Here is a 22,104-nt window from a genome sequence, read left to right on the forward strand (position 1 = left end):
TAGTTGTCTAATTTCATTGCAACAAAAGGTGCAATCAGAATGATCTGTAGAATTATATTTATACATTCTTCTATGAATATGACACACTAAGAACATATTATATTAAACTGTAATAAAAAGAGAATTAAGACCAATAATGATAATAAAATGTTAAGTAAAACCCATAAACCTTTATGGCTGATTATTTACATTATCATTTATAAGTTTATAAGTTGTTATATCACCATATAAGCAGTTTAAGAATAAGAATTTGAAGCAATAGTTTCTAAAGAAAAATTTATACCAAACTACAAAAAAAGCAAATAAAAAAAATCATTCTAATAATAAAAAATATAAATAAATAAAAAAAATTAAAAAAGATAAAAATTATTAAGAAAAAATTATGAAAAAGTGAATACATAAAATAAATAAACAAATATTGAAGAAAATATAAATAAAGAGTTTTGTGTTCTTTAATAGTTAATTTTTAATAGACAATCAATAAAAATGGTTTCTACATTACCCCAAAAGGACCGAAATTATTTTTCTTTGAAAATTTGACGAAAGTGCTAACAGCTACTGTATTTATTGAAAGAAACCCAGAAAAACATGTCGATCATTACAATGTTTTAATGTAATACTGGTCAGAAAATTTTTTGAAACAGATTCTGTCTTGGATAAAAAGCGTGAGGGAAAAAGAGTTCCAGACAAAACCACACAGGTAGAAGTAATTGAAAATTTTGCTATGGAGCCAACAGCATCCATCAGGAAAGTAGCAGCCTCAACACATATTACCGTAGATTCTGTACACAAAGCTTTTTATATGTACAAATTTGACCAAACATATTGATTAAACAAAATAATATTGAACACACTAAATGAAGAAGTTCACGAGGCAACTAAATTCCTGTAGTTGGCTGTGTACCATGGACCACAAAAATTTTTATTTAAAAAAATTACTTTATAAAAGATATAATAATAAAAACCCCATTGGGCTACATCACAGAACGTTTTCAAAATAACTATTCCATCATCAGTGCTATCCTAATATAAGTAAAACCACTTTAATTAAATCAAATTTAAAAGTTAAAATTTTGACCAAGGTTATTACAAAAATGTGGTTAATACTAACCGGATGTACATGTTTGAAGCCACTTAATATGTGGGCAAAAACTCTTTAAATGTAGTTTGATTAACAACTCCACCGGGGTTGCTAGTCCTTAGACGAAGTGTCTGTGAGGACTTGTTGATAGCAACTGATTAAAATGACATATTAGGACGGAATTTTGAACAAAGCAATGGATGAGCAAAGTCAATGTAACCGGAGGTATGTGTCTAAATATGACAGTAGCCAGCAATATGTATTGTTGGCTATACTGGGTATACACAGTATATGGCTAAAGAAGGTAATGACTCTAACTTCGGGATGATTCGGCGTTTGTTACTCACATTCGAGATTAAACAGCGTATTCCAACAGCATTCTGACTTCAGATCAGGACTTGTAAAACTTGTTAAATAGTGGATGCGAAACATGATGGCAGAAAACACAAAACGAAGATTAACAACTTTGGAAACATAAAAAAAAAACAAAAACTCTAAAAAATATGTTTGGATCAATCAACAAACCATTCTTATGGAGATCTAGGCAGAACCAGATACGTCGATTGCTTTGAAGAGCTCTAGACAGAATAATGCAGTAAAGAAGATCAAAATGGATAGCACGGAAAATATGGGAGAGTAAAGAAAACAGAACTAGGGCCAATGTTTGAAAAAAAAATTACAGAAAGCCAAGGCTTAATTTGATACGTAGTATTATTGGAAGAAGAATCCGAATTGGGGAAAATATAGTATGTCAAAGTTGTAATAAAAACATTAGAATAAAAGTTTAATAATCTGAAAAAGTATAAGAAGGGAACCTATTATACAAAATATAGGAAAATACTAGCCCGAATAGAATACGAAAAAAAGTTAATAAAGTTTTTTCGACGAATACCCTGAGTTCCCAATTTTTCTTTATTCTTTTGAACAACTCTTTGCCCGACACTCTTAGTTTATTTATCTTTTACGTTTATATTACACATTTTTTCAATTTTTTTACACATTCCTATCACAAAAATCATATTAATCAGTTTTTTTTAGGAAAAATTCATGTCAGTAACAGTAACACAGCAACAATAACTGTAAAAGTGTCTAATGTCAAATTTTTAAGCAAGTTTAATGTCAAAGTCATAGCCAACTATTGTGTATTTTTATTAATATTTTACATACCAGCAATCTTTACTACATAGGTATTTTGATATCTTATCCAATATTAACAAATTAAGGATCAGATCAAAGAATCACGAACAACTCACAAATTAAATCAATTGGGTAGAGGGAATCTTACAATTTCAATACTCAAATACAGGGTGTTCCATTTAAGAGAACTCAGAAAATATCATTCCAAATTTCAAGCAATTCTTCTTCTTCTTTTTATGTAGACATGACTGTTTTTCAATTTGCCTCCAGTAAGTTGTCGCTCCATCGTTTTCGTGGTCTTCCTACTGATCGTCTTCCTATTGGGAAACCGTCTCGTGCCTTTTTACTACTCTATTTGTTGTCATTCGGCTTATATGATCGTTCCATTCTACTCTTCTATTTCTTACCCAGTTCTTGATGTTCTCCACCTTGCATCTACGTCGTATATCTGTACTTCTAGCTCTGTCCCATAGTATCTTGCCATAAATTTTTCTCTACGTGTTTTCATCTTTGCTGTTTCTCACATCCTTTTTGTCCCCTATGTCACTTTCATTTAGGCAGCCTGCGGCTCTGTTTGCTCTATTCACTTGATCTTCCACTTCAGTTTCGAGCTTTCCGTAGCTAGGTAATGTGATTTCTAGATATTTAAACTCCATCACTTGTTCTATTATCTGACCTTTCAGTTCCAATTTACATCTTAGTAAAATTGCTGTTATAACCATGCATTTTGTCTTTTTTGGGGAAATTAACATGTTAAACTTTCTGGCGGTTATATTAAATTAGTGCAGCATACGTTGTAAATCGTATTCACTCTGAGAGATTGTATTATGTCGTCTGCATAGCAGATTATTTTAAGTTGATTTTCTCCCATTTGGTATCCTTTTTTAGTTCTCATTTTTTTTTAATATTTCATCCATAATTAGTTTGAACAATAGAGGACTCAGGGAATCTCCCTGTCTTATCCCATTGCCAGCTTCAATAGGAGCGTTTAGTTCTTCTTCTACTTTTACTTTTATTGTGTTGTTTTGGTAGATATTTTCCATCGTTTTTATTATTCCTAAAGGTTTCTCTCTTGCGTACAATAAGTGGATAAGGTCTACCGTCCACTGGATCCGGAAAGCTGCGAACTGCGAAGGTACGAATTAGGACAAACGCCGATCGTCTATTGACTCAGTATTCGTCCGAACTCTATGGTGTAATTATGGCTCTACGGAACAGTCTTTCTGATTCTGATGAAGAATTTTTCTTTTTGGAACAATCTCCTTTGATTCATCGACATGTCAGGCAATATAGACGAAGAAGAGAAGTGTGAGTAAATCATATTTACGACAAAAAGAAACGAGTTTGGGAAATTTGCTCATTAATCTATGATGACCACCACTTTTCATGTTTTCGAATGAAAAAATATACATTCCAATACGTTCTTGACAAAATTTATGCTAAACTCGAAAAATTAACCGTTCATAGTCCATTGTGTAAATCTCGCGTGATCCAAGTTTCGTACTATTTCGCAATTAAATCTCAACATGCTGGGATCGAATGCGGCACCGTCCGAATTCGAACGAAAATGTACTAACGGTACGGGCCCAGTGGACGCGCTCCTCTTCAAACCATGTGTTTTGATCCTTCGTCCGTTTTCGACCGAATTGGGACGAATTAATTTCGCAGCTTTCCGGATCCAGTAGACGAGAGACCTAACGTCCTTTAATTTCACCCGGTCAAATTCCTTCTTAAGATCCATGAAACATAAATATGCCGGTTTGTTGTATTCTAATGATTTCTCTTGCATTTGATTCATTATAAATATAGCGTCGGTGCATGGTCTTCCCGACATGAAACCTTGTTGTTCTTCTGCTAGTGTTATAATTTCATTCAGTTTATGTGTTATCACTTTGGTTGTTAATTTTAGTGTTGTTAAATAAATTAATTCCTCTGTGATTTTCCGGGTCCGATTGGTTTCACTTTTTGAAGAAAGGTATAAGGATGCTTGATCACCATTCTTGAGGAATTCTGTTTTGTTCTATTATTTTTTTTTGATTAGTTTTAATAGTTGTTTGGTCAGATCTGGTCCGCCGTACTTTAGAAGTTCGTTCGGTATTCTGTCATCTCCTGGTGATTTTCTATTCGTTAATTTCCTTAATGCTTGCTTTGCCTCTTCCTCCTCAATATTTATTTCTTCGTTTGTCGTCACCTCTGGTGTTTGTGGTTCATTATCGTCATCTTTAGCAAATAGGGATCGAAAGTAATCTACCCATGTTTCCTTCTAAATGTGTTCCATTTTTATTAGTTCGTTCATCTCTTTTCTTTGTCCTCTGATCATTCTCCATATTTCTTTTTGTGTTCCGTAGAAGTCGTGTTCCATCTGTTTTGAGAAGCTCTGCCAGTGTTCCCTTTTTATTTGTCTAACTAAAGTATTCATTTCATTTTTGATTCGTTTATAGTGGTTATATGCCTGTTGTGTTCTGTATTGTAAAACGGATTTCTTCTTTTCTTCACATTTTGTCTTCACTTTCTCTCTAAACGGTGTTTTCTTTTTTGATATGTTAGTGTTTGTTACTTTCCTCTCTCCAAGTGATTTTGTTGCTGCTTTATTCTGTTAGTTTTGAGTTTTTCTCAGCTTACCTCGATGATCTAGTATTTCATTCCCAGCGATCTTCTCTGATATTCTTTTTCTGTATAAGTATTCCGTGGATTCCGTATTTAGTCCTTCGACTTTGATTTTTGTTTGTGTTGGCACCGCTCTCTTGGGTGTGAAGTATTTCAGGTTGATTCTTATTTTACATAATACTAGGCTATGGTCGATACCTCCATCTGCTTAGTTGAAGCATCTTACGTCGATTGTTTTCGATGGATGTATATCTCTGTTGGTTATAACATAATCTATTTGTCCACGGGTATTATTGAATGTATATTTGTGTTGGTCTTTGTGGTCAAAAAATGTTGTGTTTATTCTAAATTCGTTATTCGTGCAGAAGTTTATCATCAGTTCTCCATTTTCGTTTTTAACATCCTCATTTTCTTTTTGCTTAATTGCGAGTATTACTTGATTGCCTATTTAAGTGCTAAAATCCCCCAATATTATCATCTTCCCTATGACTTGACCTGTTACTTGTTGTAATTGGTCATAAAACGTTTTTCTTGTTGTTTGAGGCTTGTTATTTTCTGAGCCATATACTCCGATGATGTTCAGGTCTTCCTGCTCCATTCATATATTTGCTGTACGAATCCTGTATATTAAAACTAAATATTTCGCTACGTTAATAATTTTGGACAATATCAGACTATATTAAAAATCTTTTTAACATAAATAGATCTTTTAATGTCATATTTCTACAATTCTACTGGGTATTAATGTTGCTACGAAGTTAATGAAAAAAACATAAATATCTTTTAACTTACCCCGTATAACATTGCAAAATCTTATAATCCAAAAACAAGAACATAGAGAAATGAACATATAGCATGTGCCATTAAAAAAAAGATAATTTTGTTCCACCATGTCAATATTGGTGACCCTGTATATTTAAAAATATTTTCAAAGTATGGGCCTATTTATGCTTTAACTTTTACCTAACTATTTTTTTTTGTACCTCTTACGACAAATGAGTAATAATGGGACTTCCTAATGCCGCACCCTGTATGTTCAATTTTTCTGTAATTTTTTAGAATGAATATGTTTGGCGGAAACGATTGTTCGCTTCACAGACAAATGAAAAATCACGAACCAAGAGAATGTACTGCAGTACCTACTCTAAACGGAACCAAAATTATCCATCCGACAGATACCGTCTTATATCACGGCACAAACTTACAAGATAATCGAATGGTTTGGGCTACGTTAACCCCTAGAGGTACCCAGCATTTCATTTCAGAGAACTATCCTCCCGATTTAATCGACTATGGAGACGAGGATCATTACGAAACTATTGATAATATTGGAGCGGTGGTGCCACCCGTACCACCATATCCTAAAGGTAAATATATTTACCATTTAATTTATTCGCATAAATATTCTTAGAATTTTTTTAAATGGATAACCTGAATTGATAATGTATGTTTCTTTAAGTAGGTATTCAAAAACCAATTAAGTACAAAATCGTTCCAATGGAGCGGATCCGTTTTTTCAATTATTTTCCATATCTTACATTTAAACGATATGCTGTTTGTCGCTTATGTTCAGTTTTTAATTTTTAGTTCGAACATTAAACTTTACTGCTCTAATCACATCGACTTGTTCTGAATTTTCTAACACCATTTGGCTACAGGTCCCTCCAGGTGACTATGGCTTAGGCGAGCGAAATGAACGAGGTGAACGGCTCCTTCAATTTGCCATCGATATGGATCTTAGTATAGTAAACACAACGTTTAAACATCATCCGCGGAGATTATAATCCAAGCAGAATTTCGCATTAAGTTACACAGTAAAATAATCACAACTAAAAGACAAAAATTGATTCCAAAACGCCCGGAAAAGTTTAGTGAAGCATTAGCAGAAGCTGACCTACCAGTGACTACCGGAGACCCTGACAAAACGTGGGAATACACAAAGAAAGGGATCACTGAAGCCATCAACAATACTAATCTCAAAGACAAAACAGCTAGGAAAAAACATTGGATGACTGAAGAGACTCTCAATCTTGTAGAAGAAACACGAAAACTTATAAACGGCATATTAAATTCAAAACAAAAAGAAATAAAGATATGCACCATAAATACAACTATAAAACACTTGTGCAGAAGGGACAAAAATAATTATATTAAAAACATAATTTGTACAACTAAAGGAACATGCTGACCGCCAAAAATCTAGAGAACTTTTCTCAAAAGTCAAATATCTAGCGAGAGAATCCAAACCGCAGACACAGATCATCAAAGATAATAGTGAAAATACCATAACAAACCCAGACGGCTTCGCAGAGGTGTGGAAATAATATGGCGAAATACTATTTCGTCTAACAACGATCCAGACAATAATACTGTTGTGAATTTATTAAAAGGTTCAATATTTATAACACTTATGGATTTAATTTATTTTTTATTTATATTAACTTATCTGACAATAATTTATATCTATCCGTACGTAACAATCAAATTCGCGAGCGCGTCTTCAGAATTAACTGTTTTCTATTCTCCAAAAAGTCCTGTTATATATTCACTACTGTTAGACTGGAAACGTCTACGGCCTTCTAGACAGAGCGGCGAATTGTTCTCAGAACCGGTATGGTTAAATCGGCTTGTCTCCAGAAGGTGCGAATTGTTGTTTTTATTACAAAGGGGGACCCATCGTGTGTCAGGTAGGCATTACCTAAAAAATACGTGAATGAATGAAAATATTAGTAATAAATATATTTACGGTTTTGGGTCAGAATTTATCGTAACATTGCCCCCCTCTTAAAAGATTGTTCCTCCTGGAACCTTCTCGGGACTGGAACCGGAACGGTATACTGGTATCGGCAACTGGACCCTCTTTTGCAACTTCCAGTTGTATAAAAATGACAAGGGGCGGTTTTCTCTCCGCACCAGTAACTATGCGGATTGCAACAGACTAACACCTGGACTTCGGTGTCTTTAAAGATCTCTTCCACCATATTTCGGATAACCCTCCAATCTAATTGGCGGCACTCCAACTTTGGCATGGCTAACTTTTGCACGTCGGACTCCAGTACGTGCTCTCTCAATTGAAGTAAGGCTTCCCATACATCTCGGTAGGTAGGTTGGTCACGGGCAGTGTCTTTTGTTACCAGGTAGAAAAGGTAACGTGATGCATCTTGGAGTTTCAAGGTTTTACCGGGAGCTGGCACTTGGCATTGAAGTTCTGCAACTCGACCAAACTTCCTTCGAAAGACGGATGCCAACCCTGGTGCGTCTTTGATACTGGCCGGGATGGTAAGGGCCAGCGAGTAGTCATCGGGGAGCGGGAGTAGATCTTGCTTTTCTTCAGTGGTAACACCATGTCTCGCTTTACCGGTACCTCCATAGGCACCCATGAATTCCTCAAACGTGAGGTCAGACACATCGTGGACTTGGTTTACTTCCACTTCTTCATCTACGTTGTGGTCACCTTCGAAAGACGCCAACCGGTTATGGTGTACTATCATCGGCTTTCCCCTCGGAATCTTGCTTATTCGGTAGATGACATCGTTGATCTTCTCCATAATGAGGTATGGACCTTCCCAAAACTGCTGCAATTTGGGAGAACAACCTTTTCGCTTCTTGGGATTATACAGCCATACTTTGTCGTTCTTCTTAAAGCAACCCTTTTCGGCTTGTGTATCGTACCGTTTCTTCATTCTGTCGCTAGCGATCTGAAGGTGGGAACGGACCAACTCATGTACATCGTCCATTCTTCTTCGTAATTCGATCCCATAATCTTCACCTGCTACATCTTCTCCAGGTTTACATCCAAACTCGAGATCACAAGGTAGTCGCATTTCGCGTCCGAATAGGACTTTGGCTGGTGTCTGGCCTGTTGATTCGTTAACAGCAGATCTGTAGGCCATTGTGAAGAACGGAAGGTATTGGTCCCAGTCTCGCTGATGATCGGACACCATCTTTATCAAATACTTGCCAACTGTCCTATTCATTCGTTCTACCATACCATCCGATTGCGGATGATACGCGGTAGTTCTTGTTTTCTTCATGCCTAGTCTATCACATATTCCTTGGAATAGATCGCTTTCGAAGTTCCTGCCTTGGTCACTATGTATCTCCAAAGGCACTCCAAATCGGCTGATATATTCTTGGATCAACTTATCTGCAACGGTGGCGGCCTTCTGGTCTGGAAGTGCGTAAATCTCGACCCACTTAGTGAAGTAATCCATTACTACCAGCATGTATTTGCCTCCATTTTCACTTTCTGGAAATGGCCCAGCGATGTCCAAAGCTATTCTTTCAAACGGGCTTCCAACATTATATTGTCTCATAGGAGCTCTCCTTTTTCGGTAAGGCCCGTTACTCGTGGCACAAATAGTATATTTCTTACACCAGTCTTTTACATCGTCGGAACTGTTCATCCAATAAAACCGTTCCCGAATTCGCTGAAGGGTTTTCCTTACACCAAAATGCCCTCCCGATGGACTGTCGTGTAACTGACGAAGTACTTCGGCTATTCTGCTCTTTGGGATCACCAACTGTCTTCTCTTCTCTGAACCGTCATCATTTTCCAGGACTCGTTTGAGCAAACCATCTTCGATGATAAATGAGTCCCACTGGGCCCAATACGTCTTAACTACTGAGCATAGGTTTGATATTTCCTGCCAAGGTGGTCGACGGTTTTCCTCTTTCCATTTTCGGATTTTCTGTATAACTGGATCTCTCTCTTGTTCTGCCCTTATCTTAGTAGGCGTCCAGTCGTCGTTGACAATCGTCGTTCTTAGCACTGCTGCTTCCTTGGATTCCGTTTTGTTGCAGTGGGAACACTCTGCTGGGCATGGCCTTCTGGAAAGAGAATCAGCGTTTCTGTGGCTAACTCCGGCCCGGTGCTCAATCTTAAAATCGTATTCTTGGAGTCGTTCGATCCACCTGGCTATCTGACCCTCTGGATTCTTAAACTGCATCAACCACTTAAGGGCGGCATGGTCGGTTCGGATTAGAAACTTTCTGCCATAGAGGTATTGATAAAAGTGCTCTACTGATTTAACTACTGCTAGAAGTTCTCTTCTCGTGACGCAATAATTCCGCTCAGGTTTTGAAAGAACTTTACTAAAATATCCGAGGACTCGTTCCTGTCCTCCTTGAATCTGAGACAGCACTCCTCCAATTCCCACATTACTTGCATCCGTATCTAAGATGAACTCTCCTTCTGGCAGTGGATACCCTAAAATTGGTGCTGTTATTAGATGTTTTTTTAAGGTCTCAAAGGCATTTTGGCAGTCTGTATCCCAGCGGTATTCTCTTGCTTCCTCTATAAGTCGCGTTAATGGCTTAGCGATATCTGCAAACTTCTTAATAAACCTCCGGTAGTAAGTACATAGTCCAAGAAAACTTCTCACTTGATGTTTGTCAGTTGGTTTTGGCCATTCCTTAATGGAATCGATTTTTCCCTTATCCACGGCCACTCCTTCTTTACTGACTATATGACCCAGATAATTGACTTTACCTTGAAATAGCTGGCACTTCTTGGGGTTTAGCATCAATTGGCCAGCTTTAAGTCGATTAAAAACGTTTTCTAAATTCCTCAAATGATCTTCGAATGTCTCCCCCAAGACGATTATGTCATCTAAATAAACCAGGCATGTTTTCCAAGATAAACCTCTCAACACATTTTCCATAAGCCTCTCAAATGTCGCAGGAGCATTACAAAGTCCAAAATGGCATAACGTTGAATTGCCACAATCCAGATCCTGTGGTGAAGGCTGTCTTTTCTTTATCGACTGGGTCCATTTCTACCTGCCAGTATCCAGACTTCAAATCTAAAGTAGAAAACAATTTACTTCCAGCCAATGTGTCCAATGTGTCATCGATCCGAGGCAGAGGATAACTATCTTTCTTGGTAACGTTGTTCAGCAAACGGTAATCCACACAGAACCTCGTCGTTCCGTCTTTCTTCTTAACCAGGACCACCGGAGAGACCCATGGGCTCGTAGAAGGTTCTATCACCCCGTCTTTCTTCATTTCCTGAACAATCGTTTCAGCTTCCTCTCTCTTCGCCTGTGGTAATCGTCGAGCTGTTTGACGAATTGGCTTAGCATTACCAGTATCAATTTTATGCTTAACAACGGTAGTTCTTCCCGTCTTTCCTCCTTTCGGTACGAAAATATCACGATACTGCCGCAGAAATTCCCTTAATTTCCTTTTCTCCATCTAATTTAGAGACTGTCCTGCAACTGCAACCATTTGGTCGAATTTGTCGTTGGAATTATCAGATGTTGTCGCCTGACGGATTATGGATGTCACAGGTACACAAGTTCCTACTTTTGTCTCTTTCTTTATGGTCACTGGGTAGTCGTTGACATTGATAAGTCTCACAGGAATTTCTTTAGCCGAAGTCACCAATTCCTTTCCAATTATGATTCCACGGCCAACCTCATCGTCGTGGTTCCAAGGCTCCATCATAACAGGTCTCCCTTCGTCCACAATTCCCTGTAGCCGCGCTACTATGATCGTTTCGCTTCTCGCAGGCACGACTGCATCTTCTGTAATGGCTGCTTGCACAGTGTTGTCATTATGTGGATGGAGAAATACCTCCTCGTTGCCAACTTTGATTACCTTATTCTTGAAATCCAATTGGAATCCATGCATATTCATTACGTCCATTCCTAATATAACATCCTCTTCGATGTCAGCAACTATAACAGTATGGACGAACTTTTCTGCTCCAATTCCCAATTGTACCTGGATTTCTCCATGAATGTTAGCATTTTCACCTGTAGCGGTCCGAAGTCGCAACCTCGTTGATAACAGTTTCTTTCGGCTGTTTATAACTGTCGGGCGTATAATGGTTCTGGTCGCTCCGGTATCCACCAACAACGTATGCTTTTTACCATTTATGTCTCCATCTACATATACACTATCTTCACGACATTTCAAAGAAGCTATTAGTATGAGAGGGTCTTTGGAAAAGTTCTGGGTCGAAGCTGCCCCCCTAAGGCTGACCCGTTCTAGTTTTCCTGATGGTGAGTTTCTTGATTTGCGTCGTACCTAGGGTGCTTACAGGAGCTTCGTACGTGTCCTATTTCGCCACAATTCCAGCATCTGATGGTCTTCGTTTTCTTGTATGTCATGCTTTTTATCATATTAACAAGCTGGTCAAGTTTATCTTCATCTCCTTCCTCTTTTACAGTTCTAACTTTACTGTACCCGCCAGAGGCCTGCGTAGCTGACTCGTATTCGAGGGCGGCGGATAAGACATCAACCAGCGTTTTGTGACGAGCTAATCGCAGTGTTCTCTGCATTTCATGATCACGAAGACCATCAATAAACGTTTGAACGGCCAATTTTTCCATCATGTCTTCGGGAGCTGTTGGATAAGCATATCGTACTAATCTGGCAATATCTACCTCATATTCTTGAAGAGCCTCATCTTTCTTCTGTCTACGATTTTTAAGCTGTGACTGATATACATGCTCCAAATGTTCGTGGCCATATCGCATATTTAACCTCTTCTTCAGTTGTTCGAAATCATCGGTCTCCTCTACGGCTATGGTCTGAAGCACATCTAAGGCATCTCCTCGAAGAGCGATAGTCAGGTTTACAGCCTTTTCTTTTTCAGACCATCCATTTGCTCTTGCGGCTGATTCGGACTGTTTCATGTAGTTGTTCCATGATGATTTTCCGTCGAAAGTTGGGACTTTCACATGGACAGTACCTCCACTTCCTTCAAATTTCGGTCGTGTTTCCAACTTACATTTCGTCTCGTCTTCTTTTGTCTCCACTGTAATTGGATTGTTTCCTCTCTCTGTTGTCCCTGTTTCCTCCATCTTTCTTTTCATCTCTTTAATCTTTTCTTCGAAGGCCAACATATCGGCAGCAACTTGGTTTTTTAGCGAAGACATTCTATTGTCGAGGGCAGACATCTCAGAAGTTACTTTAGAGATTTCCAAAGAGATATTAGCAGAGACTTTGCTTTCCAGCGAAGAAATCTCGTTAGAAACTTTGTCTTCCAAAGAAGCGATGTCGCCGGAAACTTTGTTCTCTAATGATGCGATGTCACCAGAAACTTTCGAAATATCGCCAGAAACTTTGTTCTCTAATGATGCGATGTCACCAGAAACTTTGTTCTCTAATTTCGAAATCGACGAGATGACAGCATCTTCAAATATATAAGTCTCTGGATCTAGTCCTTCTTCTAGCAAAGCGTTCTTTAGTCGTTGGACTAACTCAGCCTTTTTTCCGGTAGAAGCTAATTCTCTGTCTTCAAGATGTCTTCTTAAATTAGTCACTGTCAGCTCATAAATCGTCGTCATTTTCACAATTTACAAATATTCACTTGTATTATTATTATAAGTCTAATTTATGTTCGATCTTACTTCTGCCACCATTTGTTGTGAATTTATTAAAAGGTTCAATATTTATAACACTTATGGATTTAATTTATTTTTTATTTATATTAACTTATCTGACAATAATTTATATCTATCCGTACGTAACAATCAAATTCGCGAGCGCGTCTTCAGAATTAACTGTTTTCTATTCTCCAAAAAGTCCTGTTATATATTCACTACTGTTAGACTGGAAACGTCTACGGCCTTCTAGACAGAGCGGCGAATTGTTCTCAGAACCGGTATGGTTAAATCGGCTTGTCTCCAGAAGGTTTGAATTGTTGTTTTTATTACAAAGGGGGACCCATCGTGTGTCAGGTAGGCATTACCTAAAAAATACGTGAATGAATGAAAATATTAGTAATAAATATATTTACGGTTTTGGGTCAGAATTTATCGTAATAATACAGAGAAAAGAAGTTATGATAAAGAACCTACAATATTGAAATCAGAAATTGAGGCGGCAATTTAAAAACCTAAAATTTAGAAAAGCAGAAGGAGAAGATGGAATAACAGCTGAAACACTTAAAGAAATGGGAGAATTAAGGACGAAAGGAATGCTTAGAATTTGCAATAAGATCTGGAATACCGTAAAGTGGCCAAATGACTGGAGTATCTTTTATTAGCATAGTATGTACGATTTCCACTAGAAATACGTGTATTAATTTTGCTACTTACGGAATTCTTCTAGTTGATTTCTGTGCCCAGATATCTGAAGGCATCCACTCGTTCAATAGTATAGTTGTCTATTGCTATATTATTTTCATTCTCAGCTGTTCTTTTGATGGTCATGTACTTAGTTTTTGTTTCGTTTCATTTTTTTTTATCATTTTCATTTATTTTAAGCCATCTTTTTTGTGCTTCAGGATCAATCTCCTTGAACGTTTCCATTAGTCGTGTCATGCTTCTACTAATAATGGCGACATCGTCTGCATATACAGTAATTTGTACTGTTTTGGTGTTTATATGACCGATTACATTGGTTTTTCTGATGACTGCTTTAAGAACTAGGTTGAACAGCATGGTTGAAAGTGCGTCTCCCTCTCTCACCGCCATGTTGATGTCATACAGGGAGACAGTTCTCCATGCGGATTTTGAACCCTGCAACGTCATTTTTATGAGGCTGATATATTTTTTTGGTATACCTAGATTTCGGAGGTCTTCTAGATTATTTTTGTGTCGCAAAATATCAAATTGCAAAAAACTAGCCAAAATATTCGAATTTAGATTTGAATTTAGTGACTACGAAATATTCCAAGTTTGTTACAAAACTTCTTTGAACACAACATTTTATTGTTTGTTGCTGGAATTATTATTATTAAGATAAAGACTCTTTTAAGATGAATTAAAAAATATATTTATTTATAAATGTTTATGTAACATATATAAGTAATACATTAAAAAATATAATTACATATATTTCTTTATTTATTTTATTGCACTTTAATAAACATAGTTAAGGTCAAGCTGTCAATCTACTTACTACGAGATTAATTATTTTTTACTTGTAAGTTTCTGGGACACACAAAGTAAACAAATTCATATAATAAATAAATAATAATTTGTTATGAACAAACACAATTTATGACATGTTAGCACAACATGTCATAAACACAGTACATAAAGTAAACTTAAATGGAACAACGATGCTCGCCACCATCGAAAATAGGACCAAACGTGTAATTAAGAAAGCAACAGATATCGAAAAACATCCAAAAAATTTAAATACCAGAGATGATGCTCAAAGGCTCCCAAAGGTGTGGTAACCAATTGTAGAGAAAAACGTAGAAATTAAAATAGCGTATAAAAAGTGCTAAAAGGTATTTAAACAGAGCGTGCTGCGACCTAAAAATCACAAAAAAAACTAACATAAAAAAATCAAAATCAAAATCTGTCAAGGGTAATACCAAGATACTTCACCTCGTCAGAAAAATTTAGGCTGTAGTTTAGCATCCTTGGGGGCATTAAGCCCGTAATTCTTCTTTTCCTGGTGAAGAGGACCATCTCTGTTTTCTTAGGATTTATAGATAGTGAGTGTTCCTTGCACCATGTTTCTATTAGTCGGAGAGCAACTTGTAATCTCTCACAGAGTGTGTTCTCAAACTTACCGCTTTGCTGGACAACAGTATCATCTGCATAGGCTATTGTGTAGAAACCGTTGCTGCTGAGTTGGTCAACCAGGGTATCTAGAACTATGTTCCAGAGGAGTGGTGATAAACTCCATTCGCTTAGCTCGGACATATTTTGACAGATTCATTGTCGGAAACCTACAACACAACAATTCCTACTTCTCAGTATTAATAGCTCTATTGCAGACTTCTTTCGTTGAAAAAAGAAGAATTATTCTAAATAGTGGAAGTGCATACTAAACCCATAACATTTTGGGTAGTATATATTTAAAAGATATAGTTTAGTTGTTATAATTTAACATAACTATTTATTACATATGGTGCAAATAAATAAATATTGATTGTCGGTAATTTGTAAAGTTCTATTTTATATACTATTTAAATTGTTTACTATTAATATTGGCTATAAATACGTGTGCTTGTTTGGTATAAAACGATAAAAACAATTAGTAGTAAAATATTCTGCTCATTCATCACCAACAAATTCTTTAAAAATTTCTCAACTAAAACCATAATTATTATCACTAAAATTAAGATTATATTTTTTATTTAATTGAACATAACTACTAGTTGTATAGTATAGTAGTTGTATAGTAAGGTTGTATAGTAATTTCCAGCCACTTCAAGTCTGTCAAAAAGTAACTAACTTCGCAAAAAAATAATTACTAAATTCACTAGACAGTTCGGACTGGAGATAGCGAACCGAGTATAGCACCCCTCCCTGTGGACACCCCCTCGTAACCATGCCTCTAACAGAAACGTCTTCTACATTTATGATTATTGCTCTATTAGAAAGCATATAGCCGGGATATGCTTATTGTGCAATATAGAGATTTTAAGTTTGATGCTTGCAATGTTGCCAGATTTACAATTTTTATGATATCACACGTGACTTTGGCTTTTAAAAAACAACACTTTGTATTGTATTATTAATGAAATCTTCACTTCAATACGAGTTTAACCGTATGTAACACTTGGTATTATATCTAGTCACCAGGGCTTTAAATAAATAAAACATCTAAGTGCCAAATAGTTTTGAAGTTATTCAGTAAATATAGAAACTACGGTTATAGAAAAAGATCTTATAGTGAAGTAGCCAACTTGTTCAACGATAATTTCCCAAACCATGCTCCTATCCATAAGGCGAATGTACAAAAAATTGTAAAGCGCTTTGAGGAAACTTGACGGTTAAAAGATAGCACATTCTAACAGGTAGACAAAAAACTGTTATAAGTTTCAATAAAACTTAAGGTTTAATGCACAGTTTCGTTGAAGATCCACATACATCATCACGCAGAGCAAATCAAATATATGACGTAAGTCATTCTTCAGTCTTGCGTATATTACATAAGAATTCACTTAAACCATACAAAATCCAGTTGTTGCAAGAATTAAATGAAGACGACTTCGACGTATATTACATTTTGGTAAGGTAATGATGAATAATAATTTTTACATTGTGTGGCAATGTAATTCGCTAAAATTAAAGGTATTGGAGTGGTTAAATCCACAGTGGATACGTGAAAACCATACTCAAAGACCACAAAAACTAAATGAATTGTTGGGTATACTGGGTACTATATACTATATACTACTTATAAGTTAAGAGTTGGTGCTCAAGACTGGTGTCGGCCGATATGCGCTCGACCGTTTTGCGCCATTACCTGAAATCGGCCGGTTTGCGCTGTAACACTTTCTTAATGGAGATATATAGCTAATTATTTTCTTATATCGACCGTTTTGCGCTCTCTTGTAATCGAGGTTTAATTTTATTCTACGGTTAGGTATTATTATACGTTATTCATAACGATCAGGTAACGGTTAGGCTAGTAAAATTAGTTTTAAAAAATCATAAAACTATAAAAAAATAAAAATAAACCATCTTCCCTTCACACTTTCATTCAGGCTTAGGACTGTCATAGTTAGATTTTTTTTATTTTTTAATTTTTTTTCGGTTTTTTTTTAATTTGTTAATTTTTTTTATGCTTTTTTTTAATTTTTTTTTTCGATTTTTTTTTTCAAACTTTTTATACAGTAAAATACAAAAAATTCTTGGGAATAAAAAATTGTCTATTTATTGCAGCTTCTGGATATATGCCAATGTCCTTAAACACAACCTTAAGTCACTTGTATCTTTATATTTCTGTAAAGTTCTTCCCTTCTAGATTGAAAGTAAATCGATCATAAAGGTGATCACAATATTCTGCCTCTTTAACCAGGCACTTCACTAATTGGAATACATTGGAATGTGGTCTTATTAATGTATTCGGACGATGATTCCAACCTTCTAAAACGTTATTACTGCGATGTCTTTGATCATGGCAATTCCACATTTCCTTGGTAATGTGAGTATTTTCTAACCATTGTTTGACAAAGTAGTCATAAAACTGTTCCATTTTTTCAGAAATAGGAGAGGTTTCTTGAATGCATAACCAGCCATCATCGATATCTTCTATGGGTAGATACGCTAACGCAGAACACATTCTTATGTGCAAACGTATCTCTTCGTTGTCAGTGTATTCAGAAATAAGTCCAATATTTTGAACATTTTTCCACATACATTGATTGAAATGAAAATTACAACCAGAAATTTTGGCTTCGGGAAAATAATTTTCTAAGGCACCAATCACTGCCTGTTCAAAATCCAGTTTTATAAGAGATGGTATCCAATTTGGTAGGTTCTCTTTCATTAATGAAAATAACATATCGTATGTCTCTTTGGTTTTGTTAGGAAGTAACGCAAATATCCATGGAATTGTATTTGTCTCCTCTGACGTACTACCAATATCGATATAAACGGTATATATTTGACTAAATTGCTTACTGCAGCTTTTGAGTGTTCCATCCATAAATACAGTGTCCTTACTGTTAACCAAAATCTCCCTAGCTTTGTTGCTGGCAAACACCAAGATTCTTTATCCCGAGGGAGTGGTCTTGTCGATAAATAAAAATTTCGTTTTGTCGCTCATTGTAATAATTTCTTCTGGAAATACTATTTCAGATGCTGCCGCTGGATCTGTGAGCAGTCCGCGCGCACGTTTTCTACAATCGTTTAAACCATTTTTCACTGGAGAGAATTTTGGGGTGTCTGTCCCGAAATCCAGTCTTTAACTATATAATCTTTGAAATTCATCTTGACATATTTTTGACATCGGCAAATAACTATTGTCTTCCCTAGCTCTTTTTCGAGCATTGAAGACACACTGCTTTACTTCTGTCGCTGCAACACTCGGCTTACACAGATGTTCGGCTTCCTTAATTATTGTGTTATTATCCATAATTATGTGGCCTCGATATTTTTCAGTTTTCTCTTTCAAACAACTCCAAAAAACCGAACCATCTTTATTTGTTTTTTTCATACGAAAACTGTACCCTTTATACAATGCACATGGTTTTCCCTTCGAAGTTTCAATAATTTGCACATCCATTTTTAAAACACTAACTCACACTGATTCACAATAATTCTTGATCCTACTATCTCAAAGAACGCAATAGAAATGATTGACAGATTGACCATCAATATGGTCATTATCACGTAGAATTTTCAGGTAATTTTTCTGTTACCATACCCTTTGTTAATGACTTAAGTAGTTACCAGTTCGCATTATCAGGTAGAAAGGAAAGTTAGTTCCAGCGATCTCTCGTTTTGGGAATTCTAGTTACTAATTGTATCTAAACAATTAACTTCCAGGTAGAAGGATTATAAACAGAGGTATTAAAGATTAAAGAACACTCTGTTGTTTGACAGTATTAGAAAAATTTAATAATTTTGTTAGTTTTGATTTGACATTTTTTTTTTCAAATCTAAAGGAAAAAGATGTTTCTGTTTATTTGACATGTTAGTTTGTTCATTGCAGGTTCACCAGACTATTATTGTAGAATGAAATTAAAATTATATTGCAAGAGAGCGCAAATCGGCCGATTAAGGAAACTATAGTAGTTAGATATTTCTATTATGAAAATTGCAAAGCGCAAACCGGTCGATTTCAGGTAAGGGCGCAAAACAGTCGAGCGCAAACCGGCCGTATTCCTCAAGAGTTTGGACCCTACGTGCCCTGGTTTTTTGTTTTTCCAAGTACCATGGTCTGGGACTCTTACTACCTTCTTGAACAATTTTTTAAGTTTGTTGCCGGTTTTTGCTAAATTCATAATGGGTTTATAGAGATTTTAGAATTTTAATACGAATTTAAATAATTTTTTCTTATATTTAAAATAATTCGCCGTATTTAAAAGTCTATATTAATATAGAAATACTGTTTTAAATTTTTAAACATACTACATTTGTATTTGTTATCCATCTAAAAATCTTCTATACCTACACTAGCTGTAGAGTTAGTAGTAGTTAGGCCAGTAGACCCCCTTTTTTTCAGCTATAGAAAAATCGAGTTTTGACAATTCTGGGTTCCTAGATTACGAATACGAAGATCCCACTCCTCTAATCGAAAGCTACCAACTAACCAACATAGAACCCGATACATCCCACTACCAGATGATAGGAAATGCTGATATGCGTTGCTCAAATTTAAATACTCTAAGAAGACACCTGCCTATCTCTAGACCGAGAGTCTCGTCACCAACTAGAATAGAACATCCCAACTTACCACCTTTGAATTTATATCCACACAAAGGAACGCTCAAGAAAAATGGTACTCTTAGTTATAGAGCAGTTGAAGGTAGTACGCTACCCAAATATGGCTTGTAAATATATTTTAAGTACTTATCCTCACCTTGTTCTTGATGTGATATGTTTCAATAACGATTCTCTCTAAAAAACCAAAGCAACTTATTCCAAATTTACTGTTAAATATCAAACAAAAATATAGTTTTGTTGACTGGAGTAGCATATTCCCACTAAGACAATTTTTTCGACGTTTCGGCAGGATATCCATGTATTTTTTAAGAAATATTATTGACTTTCATGGCCACCAATACAGGTGGCACCTCTGTACGCTAACCACTGCAGTGGTCAAGTTTTAGGAGACATTCGTTGGACTTTTCGAGTTTGAATTTGTATCGACCCAAGTGTCTAATGAGGCAGGGATATGCTGAAATGATTCATAACACTTTGCTGATACCGATTCGAGCACGGGAGGTTTAACGAATTTGTCGACCTAGGCTATATATTTGATCATTTAATTCAACAAAGCGATAGCAGCTTTTGCTAAAAGATTTAATCTTTTACACGTTTTGTATAATCCAGAGGACAGAAAACGATATTATTAAATCGTTTTCGTTCATGGCCGCCAAAGCAGGTGTCACCTCTGTACGCTAACCACTGCAGTGGTTAAGTTTTGGGAGACATTCGTTGGACTTTCCGAGTTTGAATTTCTATCAGCCCAAGTGTCTGATGAGGCAGGGATACGCTGAAATGAAACTTTATTAATACCAATTCGAGCACGGGAAGTTTAACGAATTTGTCCTCCTAGGCCATATATTTGGCCATTTAATTCAACAAAGCGACAGCAGCTTTTGCTAAAAGATTTAATCTTTTCATATAGGCATACATATTCACATATATACAGTATATGTGAAATAAGGAACTCAAAAAAGTGTCAAAAAGTGAAGAAATTTGGTGCAGGACAGAATTGTACACCCAAGTAATTTGGTTATAATGCAATGAGTTTTATGCGTTTTCTTCTCTAATCTGTTGGTCGGATATATACAAAAAACTGTGCTTTGACTTCATCATGACAACTAGTAGAAAAGCACCGAAAACAAAAACAAAACTCGAATAAAATGTAGTCTACTCGATGGAAATAATAGGTTTGGTTTTGTTTCAGTTTTGTTTTTGTTTTTCAAGTTCTAGAAAACACAAACAAAACATAAACTCAACTGTCCGTTTAGTGAAAAAATCGCCTTAAGACACAGAACGCGTTGTTTATAATTGGTAACAATAAATGGGGCTACATGGAACTATATAACTATTTTGGGATATGTCAACAGTTGATACAAAAATTGTACTGTTCGGATATTGTCCAAATTAAAATTACATTTTGTGTGTTTGGAAGAAAATCTGCAGATAATAGACATCGTTGTGTAATAAGATTGGGAAATTCTAAAAACCAATGTCCACCAATCTTACCAAAATCTGTCTTTACCACCAATAATATAATCCTCGACCAACCACCCATCTCTTGGATTGGAGGAAAAGACAATTTGAAGAGAAGTAGAAAGATATGTTTTAGGTTAGAGAGTAGTAATATTCTTCTACATTTATATTTTATGAATGACTTTAAATGGATATTCTTATTAATAAATGGCGTTACGAATATTTCTGTAATAGAGGGCAATATTTTTTGACAGCTTAAACGTTTTGAAATAGTATGCCAGACTGGTTTCTTGATTTATTGGTGTTTCATAATAACAATACTTTTTAGTTACTGTTTTAAATGTTAAATTTAACTGCTAATAAAAATTTTATAGCAAAATGACATTGACATCAAATGTTTTATGTGCTTTGTACACGACTACCGTTAGTTTTATTTCATATTTATAGTTTTAAACACATATATTTCAAAACAGTCATAATAAATTTATGTTAGTAAAAAATACATTCTTCCTCTATGAGATAGATACGATAAAATGTTTTGGTTTTCTGGGGAAAATTTGTTGAACAAACAACCACTAGTCACTATTTATAAAGTACTCTCGATGTAATTTTTATATTTATATTGTTTTCGGTGTCTATACCTAATGTGTTAGTTATGTTGGATGTTTATTAGTAACTTATTATTATAATATTATAATGAAGAATAATAAAACATTTGTTATAAAACAA

The 22,104-nt window shown here is 35.6% G+C and overlaps 1 protein-coding gene across 2 annotated transcripts in view; it reads left to right on the plus strand.

The window, feature by feature from the left end:
- Positions 1-22,104, plus strand: part of LOC140443332 (uncharacterized) — a 66,924-nt gene extending 44,820 nt beyond the window's left edge. Inside the window, exons 4-5 of one of the 2 annotated variants that reach the window (XM_072534529.1) lie at positions 5,885-6,192; positions 19,697-22,104. In XM_072534529.1, coding sequence (XP_072390630.1) covers positions 5,885-6,192; positions 19,697-20,028 — 640 coding nt within the window. In that variant the 3' untranslated portion in view covers positions 20,029-22,104. The remainder of the gene's footprint in view (positions 1-5,884; positions 6,193-19,696) is intronic. The other variant, XM_072534532.1, reaches the window with a different exon arrangement.

The sequence above is a fragment of the Diabrotica undecimpunctata genome, chromosome 6, assembly GCF_040954645.1.
Source record: "Diabrotica undecimpunctata isolate CICGRU chromosome 6, icDiaUnde3, whole genome shotgun sequence".
NCBI lineage: Eukaryota > Metazoa > Arthropoda > Insecta > Coleoptera > Chrysomelidae > Diabrotica > Diabrotica undecimpunctata.